This window comes from Cyprinodon tularosa, unplaced genomic scaffold (genome assembly GCF_016077235.1).
Source record: "Cyprinodon tularosa strain WSP-4 unplaced genomic scaffold, ASM1607723v1 ctg246, whole genome shotgun sequence".
NCBI classification, from domain to species: Eukaryota; Metazoa; Chordata; class Actinopteri; order Cyprinodontiformes; family Cyprinodontidae; genus Cyprinodon; species Cyprinodon tularosa.
The window spans coordinates 2336607-2362699 of NW_024038913.1; the positions used below are offsets into that span (position 1 = coordinate 2336607).

At 38.0% G+C, this 26093-nt stretch overlaps 1 protein-coding gene across 1 annotated transcript; it reads right to left on the bottom strand.

Moving 5' to 3' along the window:
• Window positions 1-775: 775 nt before the first annotated feature.
• zc3h7a (zinc finger CCCH-type containing 7A) lies at window positions 776-25304 on the bottom strand. The gene is made up of 23 exons (XM_038287885.1): window positions 25150-25304; window positions 23847-23949; window positions 12526-12565; window positions 12130-12336; window positions 9876-10034; window positions 8496-8576; window positions 8286-8339; window positions 8158-8197; window positions 7737-8080; window positions 7407-7659; window positions 7271-7299; window positions 7043-7187; window positions 6744-6902; window positions 6285-6490; window positions 4921-5021; window positions 4639-4820; window positions 2752-2825; window positions 2488-2621; window positions 2299-2404; window positions 2084-2192; window positions 1852-1985; window positions 1431-1594; window positions 776-1344 (listed from the first exon to the last, which is right to left on the bottom strand). The coding sequence occupies exons 2-23, from the start codon at window positions 23912-23914 to the stop codon at window positions 1155-1157; spliced, it is 2979 nt and encodes a 992-aa protein (XP_038143813.1). The 5' UTR covers window positions 23915-23949; window positions 25150-25304; the 3' UTR covers window positions 776-1154.
• Window positions 25305-26093: the final 789 nt, after the last annotated feature.

A 26093-nucleotide genomic window follows, 5' to 3' on the forward strand; every position in this document is an offset into this window, starting at 1 on the left:
ACTGTAATCTATGACAGCATTCACAGTGCCTCCAGTGCAGCCGCATGAGGACGGTTATCAGGCAAAAGCAGATCAGAATCCATTTTTGCCAGATGCTGGTAAGTCTACACAAATGACACTAAAAATAAATTGTATATCTGTATTTCTAACATATTTCACCCAATAGGGACTAATTTTCTCTTTACTATACTTCAATATATTTATGTGTGTAGACCAGCAATTGTATAAATTAAATCAATTACTACATCTAATACACCAAATAAAGCCTTTCTGCTCTCTGTATAATCATCTATTGCAGAAACCAACTAATGAAAGCACCTGGATGTAAAAACATTTGTATGATGGGATGAAGGTTCAGCTTCCAGCAGGCTGACCCAAAGCAAACTGCTCAAACAACACAAGCGATTTAAGGAGACAGATTTAACTGTGCTGGAGTGTCCTAGTCAAAGCCCAGACTTAATTTCACTTGAAAATCCCAGGCAAGTTTGGAAGATCCGTTTACAGGCAAAAACCAACCAAAACCAAGAATCTTCCAGTGCTGCTAAAAAAGGGCAATGGAAAGAGCAGACTATAGGAAGAAGCTTTTTTTCTTACTTTGGCATATTGCTGTTTGCTTCACAACAAAGAAAATAATACATCTTGAAACCTGTAGACATATTCTGGAAAATAAATGCAGCAAATTTTAATTCCAGGTTGTGAGGCAACAAAAGGGGAAAAATCCTAAAAGGGCCGAGCACCTTAGTAGTTTTAGTATGTTGACTGATTAAGACAAGAATTTCAACACTCAATTTAAGTAGTTTAATACTTAAACAAGAAAGGTTATTGACATACAAATGTCTTGAAAAGAAAATTTAATTTTTTATGTTAACTAAGCATTGGAACATGTCTCTGATCAAGGTTTATCACATGCTATTATTGTTACAGTTTTCAGGTGTTCTACTGAACAATGCGTAGCAAAGCTTCAGGGTTCGCTCGCTGAAGATTTGCCATTAATGACAGCCACCAATCAGAGGGATGGTCCTGAACGCCCTCCTGGAAAAATCATGCTGTGATCAGGCTACTTCCTGCTCCCAGCAGAGGCCTTAAAGAATGACCTGACTTAAGAATGAATACTGCCGTATTTGAAAGTGAGCATCAGTGTTTCCAGCCTGTTATTATTTAATGTCTTTAAGGAGAAAACTGTATTTTCCAAAATCATTGTCATTAGGAGCTATAAGATGGTCTTTTCTGGCTTTGGCAAGTTTCATCAAAAGGAATTCCCTGCGCTCCATCCATTCTCTCAGCTCATGCTCCCCATGAGCCAGTTTACACAAGTCATCCTCTGTGCATGTCCCTTTGAGAAATCTGTTGAAAACACAACATCAAATATCAAAATCTACAGTAGAGAAAACAGGCACCAGGAAGAGACCAGGGCTTTAATCCGATCTTACCTCTCACAAACTTTGAAAGTGCCTGTGGGAAATCTGTACTGCCAGCAGTTCTGATCATCCTCCGAGTTGAAAACTCTTTCTTTGTGTTTCTCTGAAGTGATATGCTGCTGCCACTGCTTCTCACTGTTGCAGTTTTTACCACATAGCCAACAATGATTGCCAGCCTGCAAAAAGGAAAAAAAAAAAAAAAGGTTTTGTATTCTTGTCAATTACAGGGGAAAAACTAAACTACAACTCCAGGCTTGACAGGGTACATTTTACTCGAGAGGGTACAGAATGGGATATTTATTATTTAGAAGTTTACTTCATTACATAAAAGCTGTTGGTTCTCTGTCACCATGGATTATATTTCCAGATTAAACATGCCAGCTGTCAAATTAAACAGGAAGTGTGTGCATAGGGAGCTGGCTCTGCGACTCACCACTTCCTCAGCATAGTCTGTCGGCATGTGGATCTGTTTGCCATTCTCCCTGAAAGAATTATTGGACATCTCTTCACCCCAGCCAGGCTTCTGAGACTGCAGCCACTGCTCATAAAGCTGATCCATATCTGGAACTAGAGAGGGATGTTCCATTAATCTTCTGCATTGCAAAGAAATTACATCTCACTACTGATATCCAGTAAAGTGAGAGATAGTGTTAATAAAAACTCACTGTTGTTTTCTTTCATGTAGGTCCAAAGATCTCTTTCTTCTACGCTGTGAGCAAATGTGCAATTGCCAATGTATTGACACTTCTTCCCTGCTGTCACATGCATGCAAATCTAAAAAACAGACAAAGAATCAGTTACTAATTCATAGGAATCCCTACAAGCAAAATCATTTTCCACACTCAGGCTACTGCAGTATGTAATAATATTGGATGTGTACCTCAAACTGAGATGGGATTGGCTTTTTTGTTGGAAGAGGTCTTACTGGTGTCCACTTCTTCCTTTCATTGGAACTTACAAGCACAACTCTCTTGTCCTTCGCCCACCTGAAACAAATCCACCAATAATGTATTAGGTTATTAGAGCATTAATGAATGTTTCTAAAGATGAAAGAAATTGTAATACTTACGTATGCCGTGCCTTAGCTGTGCAATACTTTTTATTTTTGTCAGCTTCGCTCAGCTGGCCATTTCTCCAGCATTGGCCACAAACAAACATCATCTTCAGATTTGGAGGACCAAATCTTCTCTGGGGATTTGAAAACTAAGGACATAGTTTGAAGACAGTTATTCACTAGAAACCATAAATATACATTTTTAAATTTTTTTACAGAATTACTGGATGCTCTATCAAAAGCACTGAAACCCGACGATGGAATCGGTGTGTTTTGTACCTGAGCTCCTTGCAGGGTAGCTGTTCTATCCCAATACTTTGTTGCCTCTTGAACAATACTTTCATGAGTGATACCTGCACGAAGAAAAGTACTAAGTGAAAACTCTTTTTAAACCATCATTTTTTTTCTTCCAATGAAATAAAGCATGTGCCTGTTTTCATATAGCCTCCAACTCCTGGCTCCCTAATGCCATGCTAATATATGGATACCCTATAAAGCAGGGGTGTCAAAGTGGTTCCAGAAAGGGCTGTGTGGCTGCTGGTTTTCTTTCCACCCAAGCAGTAGCACATCAGACTCCATTCATCCCATCAAGTCATCAGGTTAAGACTAGACTCACCTTGATGGGATGAATAGAGTCTGGTGTGCTACTGCTTGGGTGGAAAGAAAACCAGCAGCCACACAGCCCTTTCTGGAACTAGTTTGACACCTGTGCTATAAAGGTTTAGTGGAGGATTTTCACAATTTTTTTAAAACACTCGCCCACTTCACTATTTTTTTTAAAACACTCGCCCACTCCACTTTAAAAAAAATGCACACGCACAAACCTTTACCAGCTCCCGAGAGGGAGCGCCTATCAAACGCGTGTGAGCATGCACAAGCCCATTACTCCTCGTGAACGCTCCGTTTAAAACTTAGTGTTTGCATTGCTCATACAAGCTTACTTTCCAAAAGAAGATTTGCAATTTTACCACCATGTCTGACTTTGCATATGTAAGTGAAAATGTGGATGAGCACGTAGGACGGCCTTAGGTAAACATATCACAAGAATGATTGACAATTAGGAGGACCACTTATTTTGATGAACCACCTGGAAAAAGAACATCCTCCACTATGCCTTTAAGCATGTTGATATTTTTTCTATAGACATAGACCTTAATAACCTTACAGGGTTCCAGAGTTGGGTGCGGATGGCGGCCGGTCACAGTGAGACTGGTTCTGCTGCATGTTTCTTTCAGTTATAGGTCTTTCTGGTAATTTTCTCAACTGTTACTACATGCTTAGAATGGGGGAGTGTAGAAAGGTCTCTGGACTGTTTCTCTTTCCAGAAAATAGAGAGCTACAAATAAGATCACCCAATGCAGATTGTTGGTTATCCTTAGTATAAAAAGATTGTACTAATGTTCCTAATTAATCGGTCCTTAAAAGCATGATTCAGTACCTTAGACAGGGTTCAAAGGAGTATAATGGACTTCAGATTCTGTCTATTGGATGAGACTGGATCGTTTATATATTTCTGTATATATGTTGGATGATTCATTAAAGTGTACAACAGTAGTAAAAATAACAATATACAATCCCTAAACTAAATGAGGGACAGATAAACAATAAACAATGCAATATTTGTAAGTAGACATGAAATTTAATCACACCACTTTTTTGTGTGTCGTTTTAAAATAAAAATCTAAAAAAGATAAACCGGTATGTTTTCTGCTGCCTGATTTAATCGTATTCAGAAATGCTGTTTGCCATATTTGCTGCATGTAGCCTTATGGGAAATGTTTCATCATACTAGAGACTTTCCTTAATTGGCCCTGCTGTGCCTGTGAGTCATTCTAACACATGAATATGGTTTAAACTATGCCATTCTATTGTGGCTGATTGTTTAGGTTACTCTCATAAGGTGTGAATCCCTTTAGAGGTACATTAAACCTTGTTCTCATTCTTCTAACCACAAGAACAGTGACAAACTTCTTGGTTCTCATAGAGCATAGTACAAATTTAAGCTGTCCCTACATTGCTTTTGCAAAATGCACAGGGGCCTTTTTTTATAGTCTAGTCCAGTCAAGATTCATTTCCAGTTCCTCCAAGGTTACAGCAGCGATAAAATATGCTGATAATGATATATTACAGTTGTTCTTTGTAAACTGTGTTAAATAGCACACTTACCGAGTTCATGTTGCAACATCCAGACCTTCAGCTCAATCAGGCTGTGGGCGTAGAAACAGTCGTCCTCTCTCACGCAGCCATAACGCACTTCATGCCGGCAAAGATCCAGCTGACTATGGGGACTCAAAGGTCTGATTTTGGAATAGCGAACCGTGTTGTCCTTCAAAATGTGAACCAGGCACCTGCAAGAACAGAAAAGACGTCAGAATTTTAGCCTTTTGCCTATAATCCCTTTAATGTTTCAGTACGTTTTTAGAGAGAATTAAAATTTGAATGACTCACTTATGAGTCTCAAAGTCATGCTTTGTCACCGGATGAGAGCAAAGAGACGGGTCATCTTTGTTGGTTTTGCTGATTATTCTGGGCTTGTGGTCAAAACACACCTGCAAAACACCAAACAACCATTATAATGGGAAGTTTCTGACAAGTCTAAGAATTTACCATTTACAGTTGTGGCTTTAGATTTAGAGAGAATCATTTTAGCCAAGTTCTTAAATCATATTTTCTGGCAACTTGAAGAAACAATAAAGATTGATGAAATGGTATAGATTTGAAGTATTTTTACTTAATATCTGATAAAAGCTGCCAAAATGTAGGTCAAGCCAAACTTTAGTCTCTTTCTTACCCATTTAACAATATTATCTTAGCTTTTATACCTTTATATATTTAAAATATTACATTTGCTTTGGTGTGATTTTTCTTCCATCAAATAATGTCAGAAAAAAAGGTTAAAGTTGTTGCCAGTTGTATAAAATATTTCCATGCACTGTCAGTTACATGACACAGGAAGGGAAATTCCCCTGAACTTTTATCTTCAGTCAGGAGGAGTGGCGTCCTTTAAACATTTTTATGGTAACACTGTTTTAGTGGCATGCTAACAACCAGCTACATGTCAGTAAATGAAGAGCACACAACAGGGTTGCTATACAGATAACCAGGCTAATTACCTTGCCAACATTACCTTGTCTGCTTCCCCACTGTTACTTATTGAGGACAAGGAAAGAAAAGACGGCTTTGCACCATAATCATGTTAAATTACTACTTTTTGTTTTGGTCTTCCACCCCTGTTGTAAGAAAAATGTACATGAAAAGCCCCATTTGAGCTTTAAAATTTTTACTGACACTGAATTAAATGTTATTTAAAGAGCTACTCACCTCAAAAGTATGGATTTCTTATGTGGTCTATAGGCCCTGGGCATTATTTGACCAATTTACTGCAGATTTACTGAGCTCCTGCCTTTGTTTCTAAAACCTTTTAGTACCCTTCTCAGATCTAAACTGTCCTTCTTCAACTGATTTATGCTGTTGATGTATTTGATGATGTGATGTAACCCAGAGAAACTCTGGTCACCAGCTCTACCCTGGGCAGCCGCTCTTAGCCAATTCCCTCCTCCAACACAAGGGGGTTCGCTTAGGGACCAACAATAAGATATTTTTTAAATAATGGATATAAGATTTTCTCTCTTTTTTTAAGTTAAATAAAAAACAGAAAATGCATTGAAATCAGATAATAGCAAGCCTGAATCATCTGTTCCAATGATTTGACACCAGTACCGGTGAGTCGTATGATTGAAAACTGCTTAGTGTGTTTAGAAACAGCCTCTCAGTCAAATAGCAAAGCAGTAAAGAAATAAAAAAACACTAACCCCACAAAGAAACATGAATATCCCTCGATGCTCCTGCAAGATCTTGGGGACAGTTAGCCTGATGTTAGAGTTTGGCCCAAAAGGATCAAAAAGCAGTTCTCTGGAGATAAATCCTTTTCGCTCTAGAGTCCAAACATCAATCTCTTCCTGGCAGTATGCAAATGTGCAGTGACCAGGGTATAGGCACTCTTTTCCAACAGCCACCTCTGAAACACAGAGGTAACATTTTAGTATCGACTTAAGAAAGCCCAAACTAGAGGACGAACGAGTCAGCCATTAAATTGTGCTTAATGAGACCCTCTACTGCAAGCAATTCTTTTAAAAACAAGAAAAAAAAATGTTCAAGGTTGCCAACAAAAGTCTTCTTATAATTTATTTAGCAATTATTTCATTTAATAACAAAGAAACATGTCGGGGAGTGTGTTTGTGGTTTGGATGGTGCAGCTGCATTCAAGTCACCTTTGCAAATGTAGTAAGGTCCTACATATTGTGTTTTTGTTGGTCTAGGTCGTATCAACTTCCACGTTTTGTCAGGTAAATGTTTTATTCTGCCAAGTAATACATCCTTTTTGCATTTATGATCTTCAGTGTGAAGAGTGTAATCCAATACTCCAGGACCTGCATGCAGAAAAAAACAACAAAAGAATACTTTACACCAAGCACATATAGCCCTTAAAAAAGTAAAAAGAAATATCTGTTTCGGCTCCGACAAGACTGGGAGGAGACATTTTCTACACTGACATATAACGATGCCTCACCTGTTTTGACGTAGCACATTGAGCAAGCTTGCTTGAATTCATGCGTCTCAGCTAAAGGGTTCTTTGCTAAATCCACAGCAGCAGGGAGGTCCTTCACTTCAGGCATGCCCAAAGGCATCCCCATTGGCTCATCTTTATGGTTCAGCTGGATTTAATAAAAAGGCTAACATTTAGAAATGTACCTAATTTAAAATGATCATATTAAAACTTCTGGGTAAGAGTAATTACCGTTGGAATGAAGGGACTATGAGCATAATCTGAAAATATTGGAACAAAAAAATAAATTATGAAATTTTATTCACTTCGGTCTTTTTGGAACATATGTAAATTTGTGCTAAACCATATTATCTGAGATGTAACCCACCTGTTTTGTATTCTGATATCCGGAGACTGTCCATCGAGTCCAGCGGTGAGGGTAAGCTGTGAAAAGTGTCCATGCCAAATAAAGTATTGGATCCTGACTTGTTATAAAGAGGCGGTAGTGTGACTGTGCACTGCTGTGAACCACTGTGTAAAAAAGGGTTCATGTCAGACGGCATCAGGAATGGACTTGACAAAGAACTGCCAGAGGAAATACTGGTTGGCAAAGGAATGGGGCCTTTAACGATGGGGATGCCCTGAAAAAAAAGAGACAAAAAGGTTTAACTATAAAAGTCAAAAACAATCTACAGTTGGTTTAACTTCCCCCACTAACCAGATCTGGTTCAGGGCCAGCTTGGTCCAGCAGATCATCTAGGTCATCCCCGATGATGTCGGTGTCAAAGTCTTGACTGGATTCAAGAATCGAACAAGGCTTGCTGGTTCGGCACCCGTTTACAAACGAGTGCATGGAAAGAGGAACAGATGTAGGGGCAGATACGGGCAGGGGGATAGACTCGAACCCCGGTGGCTCAGTTGGGGGTACAGATAAAACACTGTTGCTAGGAGGAAGTTCATCAACCACAGAGTCATTCAGAGGTGGGTGCATTGATACAGGCGGTTGTATCGGAGCTGGACCTGAAGCCAAAACACTGCTATCTTGGGCAAATGGAGGCACTTCTAAAACACAAACACAAAAAAAAACATTATATCTCAACTGCAGATCCAGATCAAAACATTTCGATAGTAAAACTCACCATTTTCTATATCTTCAACAGAATCTGAGCCATAAGGAAACTGAAAATGAAGAAACAGCACAGATTAATGTATTGCTTGAGAAAGTGTTGTTTTTTTCCCCGGATGAAACCTTGAGGGTGTTGCATACTTTGTCACATGATGCATCTTGATAACTTGATCCACGCAAAACATTCAAGGCAGGCTGTTGGAGGAAAAAAATCAAAAATCAAAAGTGTTGAACTTGCGTAGATTCCGATATTTACTAAATCTTTTTTTAAACCCATAAAGGGACAGAGATAACTTGAACCAACATTGCCATGAAGAGCAATGCTGGAAACAAGCTGATTTTCACACATACCTTACTTCTTACATAAGCTTTGCGGATTTTCAACCCCAAAATTTTGGCAAGGTCCTGAGTCAGCTGTGTGACATTGGAATCCTGAGAAGACAAAACAGCAGCTGAGAAACACTCTTTGTATATCAGCCTCATGTTTTAGACAAGGAAAACGTAAGAAACCCCAAGCAGGTGGTTTAATTTTTATTTTGCTTTTTAAATAAAGGAAATAAATCCTTTTCTTAAGTTCTTTCAGGATTTAAACTTTCCTTTTTGCCCAGTTCTGTTATTCTGGATGTATTTTTAACCTCCATGTGCCACATTTAACCTCCATCCTTTTCAAACTCATCATTTGTTTGATTAGACTTTTTTTTGGTTCCCGCATTAACAGGAGACTGATGGACTCAGTTGGTTTTTCAGTTTATTTAAACGTTCTAAATAAATTTTGTTTCTCTTTTAAAAGCCAGACAAATAAAGAATAAAAAAATTAAATATTTTTTTCCTAGTCAACCAGCCATGAGTAATCACTACTTATTTTTAGTGGATCCAGAGTTGTCTTAGAGCAGTCCATAAAGTCCTGGGAGAATGAACTTTCAAATCAACCATGCTCAATGATTGACAGAGGTTGAAAAGAACAAACTTTTCTCTACTATATTTAACTGTATCAGCTGAAGTCACACTGTCCCTGGTTTTCACACAGCCTGAAACAACATGAAACACTAGTAGAAATTGTAGTTCATTTATAATTCCTATTTTTTCCACTTCTTAACACCTCAATGATACTTAAAATAGTCAGTGCAGAGACTCCTTCACACCACCAACAAAATAAGCCATCATAACCAGATAGGGCTTAAGTGTGCTCATTGATTGAAAGAGATTGAAGAGTTTAATGTCTGCTCCATCTGCAAACAGAGCAGAATTAAAACCTATACTAGCCACCAGCCTGTTTCTCATGGCATCTCATTTTTGCTGTAACCTGTTTTAACAATCTAATGTATTCACCGACTGAGCAAACATCACTGCCTACTTTTGTCTCTCTGGTAGAACTGTATTTTTTTTCTCCCCTTAAATTGGAACAACTCTTTATTTCAGCTCTGCAGGAGCTGAGCCCAGTCTCTTCATTGGTTCGGCAGCTTTAATGCGGCAAATAAATGTCAAAATATGAGAATTAGGACATTTGTTCTCCCCCAAGCCTGCTGCTAGCATGTTGTGCTAAATTAAAATTAGCCCATTATTCTTTGATTTCAAACTTTGACTTCCCCCTCTGGCAGTTAGGCAAAATCCACAGAAAAGCTGCACCTTCTTATAAGCCGCAAGGTTCAGTGTGGGGGGAAAGGTAGCAGCCTATAGTCTGGGAAATACGGTACTTTAAAAACCTCCAACAATCCCAACACTTCTGCTTACCTGAGGCACTGCAAGCGAACATTTGGCAACATCCTCATAGGCCTCCTGATGTCTCCCCATCTCCTTGAGGGCTTTTGCTTTTCTATACAGTGCTCTGTAGTTCCCCTCGTTCAGCTGGAGAGCCTTTTCACAGTCTTCTAAAGCTTGGTCATAAAGTCCCTTGGAGAAATTAGATGAAAAATGGTGTTTACTCAAAAGAGCTGTTCATTTCACAGCAACAAAATTGCACCTTGTTGGATTGGCGTGTGCCCTATTTTGAAAACAGTAAGGTAATTTTATTGAGATGAAGCAAAAACAAATTCCTTAGTTCTAAAATTCTAGGTTGTCTTTTCCAAAAATTCAATTTTAAAACCTTAATTGCAATCATAACCCAAAGACCAACCAGACACTTAAGAAATCCAAAACTCTCTTTGAAGTCTGTTTTTAAATATTAGCAGGCCAAAAAACAAAAACAGTATTCATGTTTACATACACAATATTTTGATTGGATAAAATTGCACTTGTGTTCAAAACAAAAAAAATGGACTTAAGTGCAATATGGAATAGACCGCCCGATCAGATGCATGATGCATCATGTAAACATGCTAGAAGAAATATCACGACAGAATCAGGCAGAAATACGCCACATCACCTTGTAGTGCACCATGCTCAGTAATGTCACCTTGCCTAATTCAAAATACCCCCGACAAGTGTTTCAATGCAGGGTGGTCGGACTTCGATCACTTTTAAACCACCTCTCTCAATTGGATTACAGCTTTATTCAAATGCTGCCGAAGGCAATGAATTAGTCTGACTGGCTATTCATTCACAGTTCTCAGGCTGATAAGAAGATGGTTGAACTGGATACAAACAATGGTTCAGTTTTCTAGATAGAAAACTTCCAAGGACACCTGCGTCTTCTCCTAAAATACGAAGCTCATGCGTTTTGACATAATGAGACCAGGGATCCGTTTCATGAAGCAAGTTTACCAAAAACACCATGGTTTCTAAACCACAAAACAGGGAAACTTTTTTTCCCCCCCACAAAGAGTTTCCTCAAACTCTGAGCCACCGTAGTAACATTCTCCCCAGAGTTAACCTGGTCGGTAGCAGGTTTTCTTCTATGAACTCATTGTATACTGTCTCAGCTCTCCTTACAGCCAATCACGTTGTTTTATTTCCTGATATAGTCAGATTTTTGTTGTAGTTTTATGCCTATAAAAATATATAAACATGTTGACAGGACAGCCGTTTTGATGTGTACTAGTTTTACTGAATATTTGGGGGGGAGTATTTGTCTAAATGACCATTTCAAACAGAATGACATTCTCCACATCTAGAATAAACATTCTTGATGCCTATAAATTAATTTCAGATCTCCATATTCCCAATATTACTGCCCAGCATTTGTATTATTTTAACTATGAAAAAATGTTTTCCGGATATCATTAATGCATTTTCAGTAAAGCTGATAAATGTCAGAATGACCACTTAAAATGTTAATTCTTACTAGTAATATTTTGTTTTTGTTTTTTGTTTTTTTACTTTCTAAAATTCAGTTTCTGCTACAAAAATGTAATTTAGAAAATGTATTATTACAGTCAGGTCTAGGAGTGTAATTTTAATTAGGAAAAATCATATTTTATTGATCTGCAAATAACAGAGAGGAGTGCTTTTAATAAATGTAAAAACGGCCTACCACAGTCCACTGCATATAAACTTATGAATTAACTCAAGCTCTTCTCCTTTGCCATTTTCCTCTCCTCTGTAGCTGTAGCGCAGTTTCTCTGTCTTTAAAACACATTATCCTTTTTTTCTTTCATTTCTGCATTACAATCTCTAGTTCCAGTGGGGTGAAGTAGGCACTTCCTGTTGCCTGTTGTCATGGTGACTCGTCAAATCTGTGCTCCACTGATAATGGCTTTTTGTACTTGTTGTGCACGCATTTAACTCTGAGCGGACCTACTTAAAATGGATTGAACTAATTGATAGCAGACATTGTGAAACCAAACACTTGGCTAGATCAATTTAGAGTTGCAGATATTAATCTGAATTTGTTACACCTGCTTCATGAAACAGACCCCAGGTTATATCAGGACTCTCTCATTCTGAGCAAACAAATTGAACCAGTTATCCATAGCTGAATAACAAGAAAACCCCTTTGGAGAATCCCATGGGCTTAAGTTCCTCAGTAGCAAACTTTTTTTCACCGAGAAGAAAAGGAAGTGAGACTAGAACAGAAGTGATGCACTACAACCAGCTGAAACCAACTTACTGGAACAATATTGAGGTAAGCAGCAGCTCGATTTGCATACAGTTTTTCCAGTAAACCTGTTGGAACGCAGATTTTTTCCTCCGAATCGGCATATTCTGCTATATTAAGTGCCTCTGTGTACATCTCAATGGACTTTGTCCATTCTCCCTCTCGAAACACATCATTTCCTTCTCCAAACAGATTCCACACAAGGTCCTTTATGAACACCTGGATACAGGAGAACAAAAAACATGTTTACGGGTTAAGAAGTATATATCAATATATGAAAATAAGAAAATAAAAATAAAAACTTCAGTATTTCACTTAATTTGAAAGACTGCATTTTCATCTTGTCAAACAAACATGTTCATGGAAAATTTAAGACGCTGCACCCACATTCAAATTCCCAGAGCTCACCTCATACTGCTCTTGGCTTCCAGGAAATGGAAGGGTTGATCTAAAAGCAAAAGACGAAACAGGTTTCAGATCTCCCATAAGTTAGTTATATTTCAAACACAAACACACAAAATATACATGTCTATATACATAATGCATATCTCAAAGTCTAGAGGCCCATAAACCCTCTTAAAGAGTAAAGAACCACCATAATTCTGCAACAAATACAAAATTAATCTCTAGACTAAACTGCTTAAGTTTATCAGTTTATTAACAATTAAAATGTTTTCCAGTTTATATGCCCCTGATTCCTAACATAAATCAACCCAAAAAATAAGGCAATAGAACAGTGCAGTCAGGTTTAGTTTTTTTTTTTCTTCCATGTAATAAAACATGTTCTATCTTAAAGAACAAAGAACACCACAGCAGGCATTGTGCAAAAGTGGGCACAGCGAGATCGAGCCCGAACATCCTGGGTCAACATGATGACGCCTTTGGCAGCAGTGGACTGGGTGACATTGGTGAAAACAAATGAACAGTCCAGTGTAGGGGTGTACGGTAGAATTAGCCTCTGGCTGGATGCAAATAAGCAAACAAATCTCAGGATTTAGAAAATGAAAAACAATACCCACACAGTTTTGACTGATGATTTCAAAGCTTAAAAAAGTGCTCCAAGGCAAGAACAAAGTTTAATAACCAGATGATTGTTTAATCGAACTTAATTATTCTAAATACCAACAGATTATAGGTCTAAATATAATTAACATCAGGATATTGCCTAAGACAACAGACTGCAAACACATTAGTCAAGAAGCTATCTTAACTAATATAAAATTTTCACAAAGGTTTTGAAATCTAGTGACGTCATTACATGTCTATAATTAATCAGCTATCAGTTGAAAGAACAGATTATGACAAAAGAATAAATTACATTTTGTTATGCAGGTATTTGGTTCATGATTTACTTTCTTTAGAAAGACTAAAGGTGTTAAACCTGGAAAATAGATCATTATATTTCTTTAAAAAAAATTACACTTAAAACAAATTTAATCTCTATAAACTGTAATGATGTCTTTTTGGAAATAAGAAATCAAACCAGGGTCTCTGACACCTACTTGCCGTCACCAAGTGATAAATGTCATGAATGATGTGATCCAAACTTGCTTTCTCTTAACACTCTAAAAGTCAGCGAATCTCACAACAGTGCGTACATTTTTGTAAGTATTTTACTTTCTTCTTTGGGACAACACTGAATACTAGGACACTTAGACAAATCAAGCTTAATTAGTTATTTCCTTTCTCTGTGTGACTCTCACTGTGAAGGGGGCAGGTTTGTCATTCTGTCCAAAACTTTCTCATATTATTCACCTGAAGTTGCAGACAATGGCGCACAGCAAATATCTGTCTGAAGATCTGAAAAAACAAACTGTTTCTCTAGATAAAGAGGCAGATTCTAAAACTGCCCACACCCTGAAACTGATCTGCAGGGAGCTGGTGAGGACTATAAGGGGGTTTAACAGGATCGGTTTGACTTAGAACAGGTCGGCCCAAGACGACAAGTGATCGCGCTCAGCATCATATCTGATTTTATTTTATACCAGATGTGATATTTTCCCTCCCAGAAATTATTTCTAAAAACTTAATTCACTCAAAGAGCAACTTAAGACAAGCTGTAAAAAACGCTAGCAAGACAGGTCGGTAGGCCCAGCCATTATACATTTTTTGCTCATTTATCAGTTTTGAGTAAGAACAAATAGTGATGGTCTAACGTCACTTTGAACTAAAGGAGCCCACAGAGTGCACAAGTAACTAGAAAATAAAACTGATTTTTCCTGAAAAAGAAAAAAGAAAGAGAAGTCAATTCATTAACCAGATTTAAGGTGGGAAGGATTGTTAAGAACACCACAAGAAGAATACTCAATAAAAGTACATAGTTTTTAATGTCCCTCTTAATACATTTTAGATACTGGATTTTGTGTCTCTTTGAATAGTCATGGTAAACCATTGGATATATTTTTGAAGCATTTAAATGTCAATATGGAGCCCAAAAGTAAAAACATTAGGGTACTGAATTTACATTTAAGTAAATCAGCACATGCAGAGTAATACTAGCAATTAAAGGGTGGATCATTTAAACTGCTGGGTCGAGGTTTACATGAGAAATATAGGTCAGCAAATACATACACGCATAGTAACAGTGTTAATGTCATAATTTTAATCTCAAACAGCCAACATGATGAGCTGCAACAGGATATAGTATATAATCAATAAATAAACTACAAGAATCACCAGTTAACTTCTAAGCTTAACTTGAACCTATCAAAATAAAGAGGAACTTTGAAGCTACTGCATCTGTAAAGCTACACTGTTCACTCCATGAGTAACCTCTGCAGAAACGGTTCTGCTACACCGTCGATAATTTGATCACTCTCCAGTATGTTCACTACATATTTATTGGGAAGAACTGTTGGTGCTCTTCTGTGGAGGTCGTATTATTTGATTTCAACTTTAGGCTGTTTGATACCTAGCAATAAATCTGGACTTACGGTCTTTTTTTTTTGTTCAGTCAGTGATTGACAGATAATGTTCCACAGATGAATACTCAGTGGGAGCCAGAGCAATGCGAATCTAGGTATATGCACCAGAGGCTTTTTGTTTTCCTTGGCCAGGCTTTATGGCAAACCTTTTCTGGATTTCTGCAGCAAACTGTCTGCCAGCAGTCGTTTATGGCCCACTCTCCAATCGCACACCAGAATGATCAGCCTGACTGAAGCAGAGGAGTGGAAAAGAAGGTGTTTTCACCGTGTTGCCTCAAAACAAAAGCAAAACTGCCTGGTCGAAAAGACTTCCACTGCCCAGGGAGAGCTAACTGAACCAGAGGGTTTTATATTGAAATGTGAAAAACAAAACTGCAATGAATGGATGAATCAATATTTTACCCACCCAATAGCTAATAGCCAACAATCTACATAAAAGTGTTTCCATTCCTATCAAGCAAAAGGACAATGCACAAGAATGCATGCACACAGTTCGATGAAGACAGGCAGATTAAGGGGATGGAGGCAGACATGTTCACAAGTCATTTTTTGCAAGTCCAAGTCAAGTCTCAAGTCTTGAGAGCTCAAGTCCAAGTCAAGTCTCAAGTCTTGAGAAGGCCTGTCGCAATAATCAATTAATGGCACAAAAAATTCTAATCACTTGATTAATTAAAAAAAAGTGCAATAATTTTCGTGCTTGCTTGTTTCTCCTTGTGTTTTCCTCTCCGTCACTGAGACGGTATAGCTTAAAGGTCGCTATTATATCTATGGAATTATCATTATCTTGAACTGCTAAATGAAAAATACTATTAAAAAAAGCACACACGCAAAAAAATTTCCAGATAAATTTTGCATTTTTAGTTTTTTTTCTTTCAAAAAAAAACTATTTTCTTACAGTATTTACCTTACATTTGTGGTTACAACTTTTTCTAGTTTTAGCAGTAAATGTCTGCTCTTTTATTTTTAAATGAAAATGAGGACTGTGGGAAAAAAAACAATCACAATCCTGCCTTTTATTAATACTTATGAGGTTAGCAACTACAAGAGATAAAGAAAAACCCTAAACAAATAGTAGGACAATAACAATACTTTTATAAAAGAAACATGTGGCAATAACTTTTTGTAACTTAATGACTTGGCGGGCAGTATTTTCAATTCAGGTGTGAGCAAGGGCTGATTAAAGCCGACATAAAAGGAGTCTGAAGGAAAGGAGAAGGAGAACGGAATCTGCAGGTGACAGAGACGGATGCGCTGCCGGGAGAGAGGCAGGCGGGTTGTTATGCCCAAAAGTGCATGCCTGCCGAAATATGCATCCCCAGTCGCGGGAGCGCGCCTCGCTCTGTTGAACTGCATATCGACGAGGAAAACGGATTAAAATATGTTCAATGGAGCTGCTGCAAACCGATCACTCGCACCAGAAGCAGCATAACAAGGGGAGCCCAACTTCCAGCCTCTGATTTTTAAGGAAAACTCTTGAATTTTAGGTTTTATCAGGAGAAGAAAAGGACTGTTTTATTATGCCACTTTTGCTGTGGCTTTTTGTATAAATAAAACACTTGAACTTGAGTGCTTCACGGTTTGGGTCTTTGAGTTGTTTGCTCCCCCTTGTGTCAAAGACTGAGTGTGGGGCCATACTGGCCACAAGCGCTACTTTTTTTTTTTTTAACCTCTTCTGTGTGCGGGTAAGGCGAGCGGCGATCAGTCAAGTTAGTAAAACAAACACTGGAATAAAATATTGTTCACAAGTCGGAAATCACGAGTCTCAGTCGAGTCTGAAGTCCTTCAAATGCAAGTCTAAGTCGAGTCTGAAGTCATTAAATATGCGACTTAAGTGCGACTCGAGTACGAGTCACAAACTCGAGTCCCCATCTCTGGATGGAGGAGAGGAACCACACCTCTGGTCAAATTATCTGCTTCAAGTGTGTGTGTGTGCGTGTGTGTGTGTGTGTGTGTTGGGTACAAGGTAAGGACTACAAAAACAATTGCTGCCTGACCTTTAGTCATGTACAGTGATGGGAGTGGAGTGCTGCCAGCTGTGGGGATCTACACTTCATTAAATGGGAACCACGAATGCCAAAATGTACTGTGACAAACTGAAGCAGATAAATGATACACTTCCCTCAGAAAAACGGCTACAGCATGGAATTCCGATGTGACAACAACCCCCTTAGTCCAAGATAATCACATTCTTTCTAAAAATAACAACTAAGCAGCAGAAAATCTATCCCTATAATATTGTGACTTACACCTATAGCTAAAACTCCCACATGATCTGGATCATTACCAAATTTTAATGAATGATTCCTTGGCCTGAGGCGCACTTTTGATAACAATTTACTTAAAATCCTTCCATAAGTTTATAAATACGGTACAGCATGTGTCTGCAGCCTCTGGTGTTTGTTCTACCCTTACATTCTTCGTTTACTCTGCTTTCTTGTTATATCAGCAGATCGAGACTTTGAGTGAGGCACAGCTCACCTTTCCTGTGTTTCTGTCTTCAGTATAATACTACGTTTACATCGAACGAGATTTGAGCAGCAGAAGCAGCAGGTTTACATACAAAGCCTGCAGCGCATCTCTAGCATCTGAGCAGCGTCTCATGAGAATCTAAAGTGCTAAAAAAAGCAGCAGATGCTGGAGTTGGAAAATGTGAATTTTTACTGCTCAAGCTGTTACATCAACCAATCAGAAAAGCTGATCAGGGAGCCTGTAGATAGAAAAAAAGCACTGCTCATGCAGAGATGTCAGCATGTCAGAATGTGTGTGTGTACATACATATATATATAAAAACACACACTATTACGTTTACATATAAGGCAAGGATATTTGTTTTTATTCACAAAAAACTGAGAGCTATGATTATTCCACTGAAACAGTTTATTAATGTAATCTATACAACGCAGTATAATACATGTGAACCTTTTTGAGTCCAATGCTGAAGCTGTCAATAGTCACTGCTGATGCTCTCTGGTTTAAGGGGGAACTGCTTGTTCCACCAAATAATGTTAAAGAATTTTTTTCTTTTTAATCCTGTATCCGGATTATAATGAGGATCATCACCAACATGTAATGGATTATTTCTTGGACTCATGTACACCTTCGGTTAAAAAAAAAAAAATCCTTAAAACCTGTTTGTATCTTTTCAATTCACCTCTTATAAAGACAGAGAGACAAAGAAAGAAAGACACGTAACTTGGCAGAAGTAAAAAAAAACTGAGGATAAAGGCGTCGGCCTGGCCAAGCCCGTCCCCAGACCTAAACCATATCAAGTATCTGTGGGGTTTCTTCAAACAGAGTTTCTATCACTGTTTCTATCCTCAATAGGTTTAAGATAATAAAGGAAAGACATTGAAACCATACAGCAAACTTTAGGCAAAAATGTGAACATTTTAACTTATATTCTCCTGGAAGCAGAGGTTTAGATAAAAATGAAGCTACCGTATTTTCACGACTATAAGGCGCACATAAACGTCTTTTTTTTTCCCTAAAAATGTGCGGTGCGCCCTATGTGTGTTGCAACTGCGACTTTTGAGACCACCTCATTGAGGAGATGATGAAAGAGTGGCTGAGGGAGGTGAATGTAATGAGACCAGGTGTTTTTTTTCCACTCATCACCATCGCTGTTAATCTGACTCCATGCCTGCCCATCTCACAGCTGATGTGAAAAACATGGTGAAACAAATTAACGCTGTGCTCGCTGTTATTCAACCGCTCTACATCGGTGTGAACCGGACCCAGCAGGTGCAGCAGAAGCAGCGAGTTTACATGCAAAGTCAACGGTTGACGCGCGTACAGGCGCAGCAAAAGGTCCCGCAGCGCGTTTTGAGCAGCAGGCGCAGCGCGTCGGGAGCGCGCCGCCAACGCGCTGCTGCTGCTGCTCGAGATGGAAAAATTGAAGTTTTGCTGCTGGAAGCGCCGCATCAATGAATCAGAGAAGCTGATCTGGGAGCTGACAGCGAGACAGACACATCGCTCTGATGACAAATGATATTAAGGCAAATGAAAAAGGCTGGAGGGATGAGGAGATGATGAAAGCGTGGCTGAAGCAGGTGAATGTGAGGAGACCAGGTGGTTTTTTTCCACGCATCACCATCGCTGTTAATCTGTGACTCTATGCGTGCCCATCTCACAGCTGATGTGAAAAACATGGTGAAACAAATAAACGCTGTGCTTGCCGTTATCCCGGGGGTCTGACAAAGGAACTTCAACCGCTCGACATCGGTGTGAAGCGGCCGTTCAAAGTAAGGCTGCGAGCGGCGTGGGAGCAATGGATGACACACAGAGACCACAGTTTCACGAAAAGTGGAAGGCAGCGCCATGCAGGCAAGTTACGCCACCGTTTGCGGATGGATTGTTGATGCTTGGACTAACGTGTCTGCTGTTCAAGCTTTTGCAAAAGCAGGCATTATTTCTGAGGAGCTGCGCTGCACGGAAAGTGACTCTGACAGCGAAGAAGGGGAAATTGGCATGTCTGATTTAGCGCAGCTGTTTTATTCAGAAACAGAGGATGATGACTTTGATAGGTTTGATTAATACTTTGTAATAAATACATGAATAAAGCACAAACATACTCAGTTTTGCTCCCGCTCTATTTTTCTACCTGAAAACTTAATTCAACAGCAGCCTCTGGGCCGGGTCTCCTCCGGGTTCACCGCGGCGGCTGGCAGGTGTTTTTTCATCTAAATAATCTAAATCTCGCAGCTATATTTGCTGTGATCAGTGGGAATAAAGTAGTTTTAATATGTTTTTAAGCGAGAAAGTCCACCTGAAAACTTAATAATTGCAGTCAGTTCATCCAGATTATCATCCTGCCTATAGTATTTCTGTCGGAGGCGCTCAGACCCCCACATACCAGTGGTACACCGACAGTAGAAATCCCTTCAACAGCAGCCTCTAGGCCAGGTCGCCTCCGGGTTCACCGCGGTGCCTGGCAGGTGTTTTTTATCTAAATAATTTAAACTGCAGGCACCAGGATACCGGTGATAAAAGCGAACATATTCCGTCGTCAGGTTTCAGGATTTTAAGTTAATTTAGGAGTGATCACAGCGCTCTGTCATCTGCGATGTGTCTGTCTCACGGCCAGCTCCCAGGTTTGATTAATACTTTGTAATAAATACATGAATAAAGCACAGTCATACCCAGTTTTGCTCCCGCTGTATTTTTAAATACGCAGTAGAGGTATTTAAACGTAGTAGAGGACATGTACCTGTATATAAAAAACGCGCCCTATAGTCCGGTGCGCCTTATGTGTGTGTTAAATACAGTAATGGCACACTTAACTGAGACTGCGCCTTTTAGTACGGTGCGCCTTATGGTCGTGAAAATACGGTATGTTGAGTTATATTGTGGAGAAAGCTAGCCTACACAGCAGTAAAAATGGTTCAGACAGATAAGAGGGAATGTAGCATCACACTGTGTAGCATAGTCCAGACTTCTAACAATATAGAAACAAAATTTAAGCACAGACAGCAAAAATACTTGTCTAATAACAATAGTCAAATCAGAACAGTGTTTATTACAAAGGAACTGCGGCTTCCTTTCTAGCTTACACTTGGTCTTAAAGTATAAATGTGTGTGACAAACAGCGTTGTTTTTGACAGCCATCTTACATTTAGTCTTAAGGACGAAAACTATTATTAGTTTTAGTCGATTAAATCAAAGTGTCTCACAAAAGCTGTGAAAATAGCAGATGTAGTTCAACACATCATATTGGTTAATATAGCAAACGGACAAGCTAACAAAATCCATGATTAAGGAATGTTTTAGAAATATAATGTTTCCACCCCAAAGCAAACACTTCCTAATCAACTATAAATTATGCATTACACACAGATCAATAAAATCTTCATTGCTCAAAAAAAGCAAAGAACAAAAAATTCTTCTTTCTGCTTTGGTAATGCCTTGGTTACCTCTGCGCAGGGGTCAAAGTAGATTTAAAATCACAGGCTTTTGATATAAAAAAAAATACAGAGAGAACCTAAATAATTGTCTTGCAATGCCATGGCAATCCAGACCTAAATTTAATGAATATGCTACCTAAAATGTTGAAATATTTAAAGGAAACAGAGAAAATGTCTTAATGACATTACAATGAAACATTTACATCATATTTGAATAGAAACGAGAACAAAGAGAAATGTTCTAAGATCTATGTACCTTTTCACCTGGCTCTTTATCCAAAAATAAACAGTATGCAAATAAATGTTTTCTTTGGATATAATTTGGCGATTCCTTTTGTTAGAAATGAAAGAATGTTTAGCATCACATCTTGTGAGCTGGAAGAAATAAAATCTTGATAGTTAGACAAAGTTTTTTTTGTTTTTTTTTTTTTGCTCGGCAGAAGATGATCTGCTTCATATAGTTTATTAAGTAGCAAAGGCAGGAAGAGCCATACGGCTGAGAGCGAATCATCAGTGTGGAGCTGATGGTTTGTCAGAGTTCAGCGTGCCATTCAGGAATATTCTCTCCCCTGTCACTGCTGCTATGACTATGACATAATCTGTGATTAGTCATCTTTTAGTCATCAAAGATCCAAGTTTACCTTATCATGAAAGAAGGAGCGTCAACAAATTGATTTTGCCATTGTTGGAAACAACACAAACTCTGTAGGTATGATAATGGACAGTAATGGATAAACTGGTTGTGGCAGAATTGCCTGGTATTTGCTGCGCTTTACAGTGGAGCTCTTAGTGGATTTCTAGGGAAGACCCCCCTACACTCCCTCCACTCAGCATCCTAAATAGCACTATGTTTACTGTAGGTCACTTCTGATTCCTAGAGCTCCCTCCTCTCAGGATCTGAGACGGTCCTTACAAACACACAAACTATTTTGTGTGAAAATTAAAGAAGCACCACGAGCCACAAGAGCTGAGGCTCATCCTTTGCACAGCTGTTCTCAGCCTGTCCTGAGTTTGCCCACAATCATAAAGTTTGAACTTAGCCAAAAAAACAGGACTGGACTAAACACAAAATCAGGTTTGCAGATAACAATTGGGGTAGATATCCCCTCCATCCAGGACTTGGACAGTTCTGTTATTAGAGAAGCATCCCCGATAGTGCTGCAGACCCCTGACATTCTGGACTCAAAATGTTTTGATTTCGGTTTCAGGACAAACAAGCAGCTACAAAAATGTTGTTACCCTGGACTATCTGATGAACATTTGATACAACGACAAGCTTATCTGCTTGGTATCGCTACTTTGATTTATACCAATTTAATTTTACTTTTTTTTTTTTTTTAAACAAAACTATATAAAACCTGGGGATGTAAAAAAAAAATGATGTACTGATTAAATGGCTTATTAGATAAAACGTGTCCCGTCCGACTGATGATGCCTGTTAGAAGAAATTTCTTTTTGTGTTATATTGGGCTCCACTTTCACAGGAATAAATAGAAAGCCCAGGATTTTTCACACTGTTTAATTAAGACTAGAATGCAGAATGCACATTTAGGTGATAAACTCCTTAGGTTAGCATCTATATAGCACCTATTTAGCTGTGCTACACTGTGGAGCAGCTTCGACGATTCTGCTGTGCTCAGAAGGTGAGGATGTCGGGATAGAAAACTGGAGCGCATCATGCAAAACATTTGAAACATGTAAAGAAAAATCAATCTTAGCAAGGAAAATGTTAGATGGCTTTCGTGGGTTTATATGCACCTCATGCAGCCAAGTTTTAACATCCCTCAGAGTGATCAGAACTGCCTGATAAAAAGCATAAATACTCTCACCACACTGATTGCTGGATTACACTAAAAACTAAATCAATTACCTTCCAGCTCACTGTAAAAAAGTGGCAAATTGTCTGACAACACATCAAAGCAACATGCCTGTCCTTTAATTATAGCTTTACATCTTGTACTTTGGAAATCAATGAGTACGTTACTTTTTTGTAAAAAAAATTTTTTATTCAGTAATCCAATAGGTTCCTGCTTGTAATACCTTTTAAATATGTCTATCTTAATCATGAATAAGAAAGCATGATTTTGTTTATTCAGTCAGAATTTTATACAGAATGCAAATAAAAATCCATTCCTGCTATGGCAAGATGCTGTTTATCAACTGATAATTAAATAAATACATTTTAGATACATTATCCAATAACTTGCATCCTTACTATATATTCTTCTCCTTAACCATAATAACGCAGGATAATGTTGCCTACCAAATGTTTATAACTTCTTGCATTTCAGTATTTTTAAGGAGAAGTGTCATAGCTCACTTCTCCTACATTTGGGGAGTTTGCAGGAAGCTGTACAGAAATACATGAACCAGAGTATTATTTCATAAGTTTCAAAAAAACTTCACAGAAGCAGAGACCGAACCCAGATTAGCACCCTGATGTAGCTATACATGGTAACTCTAAGGAAATGTAGAATAATAAAAATAAGAAAAAACTAAAAACAGCCACACACCACCTCTGTGTCATTAGATTTACAAATTTGGGGGTAAAGCATTCTCAATGTTTTAAGTAATAGCAATTTCTACTTTTAATGGGTCCAAATAACACTGCAATAAGAGACATATAACCAGACTGCAAAATAAAAAACACCCTGATATCAATTTCCCAAAACAACAAAAAATACAGTCTAATTTAAAGTTTAACTGTCTTGAAAGATTAAGGACTGATGTGCTTACAACATGACTATCTGCACTAGTAATACCATTTCAACTGGAGTTAAACTTATTTTTTTTCTATGTTTGAAAACTGCTGTAATTTAGATATCTATATATGTACTATTAAAACATAGTTGTTGTCTTCTACAGGATACACCATTATATATGATGGTCTGTAAAACACACTCACTGAATGAACTGAAGGCCTTTTTGAATCTCTTGCCAGCGACGACTTCTGTCCCGACACGCTCCAGACATAATTGCGTGTTTAATACCCTCTCATCAGACAGTACCTGAAATTAAACAATTTGTTTGCAAACAATTAAAAAATACCTCCCAAAAAAATACTAATTCAGGGAAAACATAGCCCTTCCTTTTTATTTTTAACCAGTCAGTACATATTCCTAGAATCCTGCTCCTAGTTTGATGAATTAGAACCACTTAAATCTAAGCTTTACCTGGAATGCCTTCTCCAAAGGCTCACTTCCGAGTTTAGAAATGACGACACACCTGTAGTCCCGGAAATATGAGTTAGTTGGTTAAAATTTAAACACGGTGGCTTTAAAAAAAAGTCATCAAAGGTTTGATCTTTAATTCATGACATTAACAAAGAGACATTTAAGGGTGTGGACAAGTTAGGTCACTGTCCTTCCGGAAATGATCAAACTTTAGCATCTCAGAGCAACCGGTCCATCATCGGACAACAAGTCATTAACCGCTCGATCCTGTCCGTTTATTCAACTATTTCAGGGAATAACTTCACGTTTTTAAAATATACTATTTATACTATAGTGGGTTCAAAACGACAACTCTGAAAAATACTGCGCATGGCCATGATTTAAGACATTTACGAAACTAAACAGAACGTACAGAAAGATATACTAATTATCATTAAATGTTAATCTCGTCGGTTAACTGATATGTTTTAGGGAGGCTAACGGGAGCAGAATATACTAAAAGATCCGGAGTTGATGTAAGACTTCTACATCCCCTCCTGACACGTATTACATTATAACGTGGCTTAAATTTGGCCGTTCAAAGTTTCAGTTGGTAAATAACAGGTATAAACTCTTAATTGAGGAAAGCTGTATAGGAAACATACGTCTTAAAACTTTAATATGCCTGCTGTCCGATAAAGGGCGCACATCTATTAGCGCACGTGTGTTACCCGCGGCTAGAGACCGTCGACTATACTTCTTGTTAGCCATCGATACCGCCAGCTAGCAAATATTACCGATTATTACAAAGCTATGAATTATTTCAACCTTATAAAAAAATCGTTTTTTTCTCTGAAAAAAGCCAAACAAACACACAGTGTCTAACCAATAAGAAGACGTTATGGTTTAGGTATATATGAGGAAGTCTAAACCAAACAAAGCATAGGTATTTCCAAGTTAAACTAGTTCCTCAACGCAAACAAAACCCAGCTGTAGATGTTTGGCTCGCAGTTAGAACACAGACAGTTCGGAATACTGGTTGTTTTAGACACTTACATGAATGAGTCTTTATCCCAAACAACCTTCCAATCTGTGTATAACAAGAGGGAAAGGGAATCTTGGTTTTGCTAAAATAGCTTAGCTTGCGCTGTCGGTGAAGGCCGCCCTTTGCTTCTTCTTCTTCTTCATGCAGTGATGTGGAGGAGCATAACAATCGATGCTTTCGATCTACTGCCCCCCGCTGGCGATAACTGGAAATTGGTTTTTGACATAAGTGTCTTGCACGACACAGGATCATGAAGACCCTTTATAAATATGTTTGAGATTTTTCTTATAAAAGTTAAGACTTCCATTGCTATAGTTTTATATTTTTCTCCAGGATGGATTATACTTAAACTACCAGAGATCAACCTTTCAAATAATGAAAAAGAACCAGAACAAAAGCTATTCTGTAATTGACCATTTAAATAAATGTCCTCCTTTTAGCTTTCTGTTTTCAGAAAAAAACTTACCTAACAACAATAATAAAGGATATAACAAAGTATTTCATAAATGTTCAGAACCTATATATGAATTAAAATTTTAATTCAATTTATTTTCTATTGCATTTTATGTTTCTTTTTTAATATGAAAGCAAATGTATCTGGATTTTCTAATTAAAATGAAATGATTGAAAGTTGTTTCTCATTTTCAAAGTAAAGCTGCATTTTCTGATTTACAGATAAAATTAAAGATCAATCATCCAAAATGCATTTTCATCTAAATATTGATACTTTTTTACTTACTTTAACAAAATAAAATTTTACATCTCCTTTTCAAAAGATTTCCCAAAATGTAGCCAAATGACTGAATTGAGAATTAAAAATCATATTGCAGGTTACATTTTTGACTAAATGCAAGTGTTATCTAATGGATCATATTGGAAAAGTGCATTTAGGATTTAAAGTGTTTTAACCACCATGACGCAGTAAATTTTCCAATAAAAGTGACAAAGTAGCAGT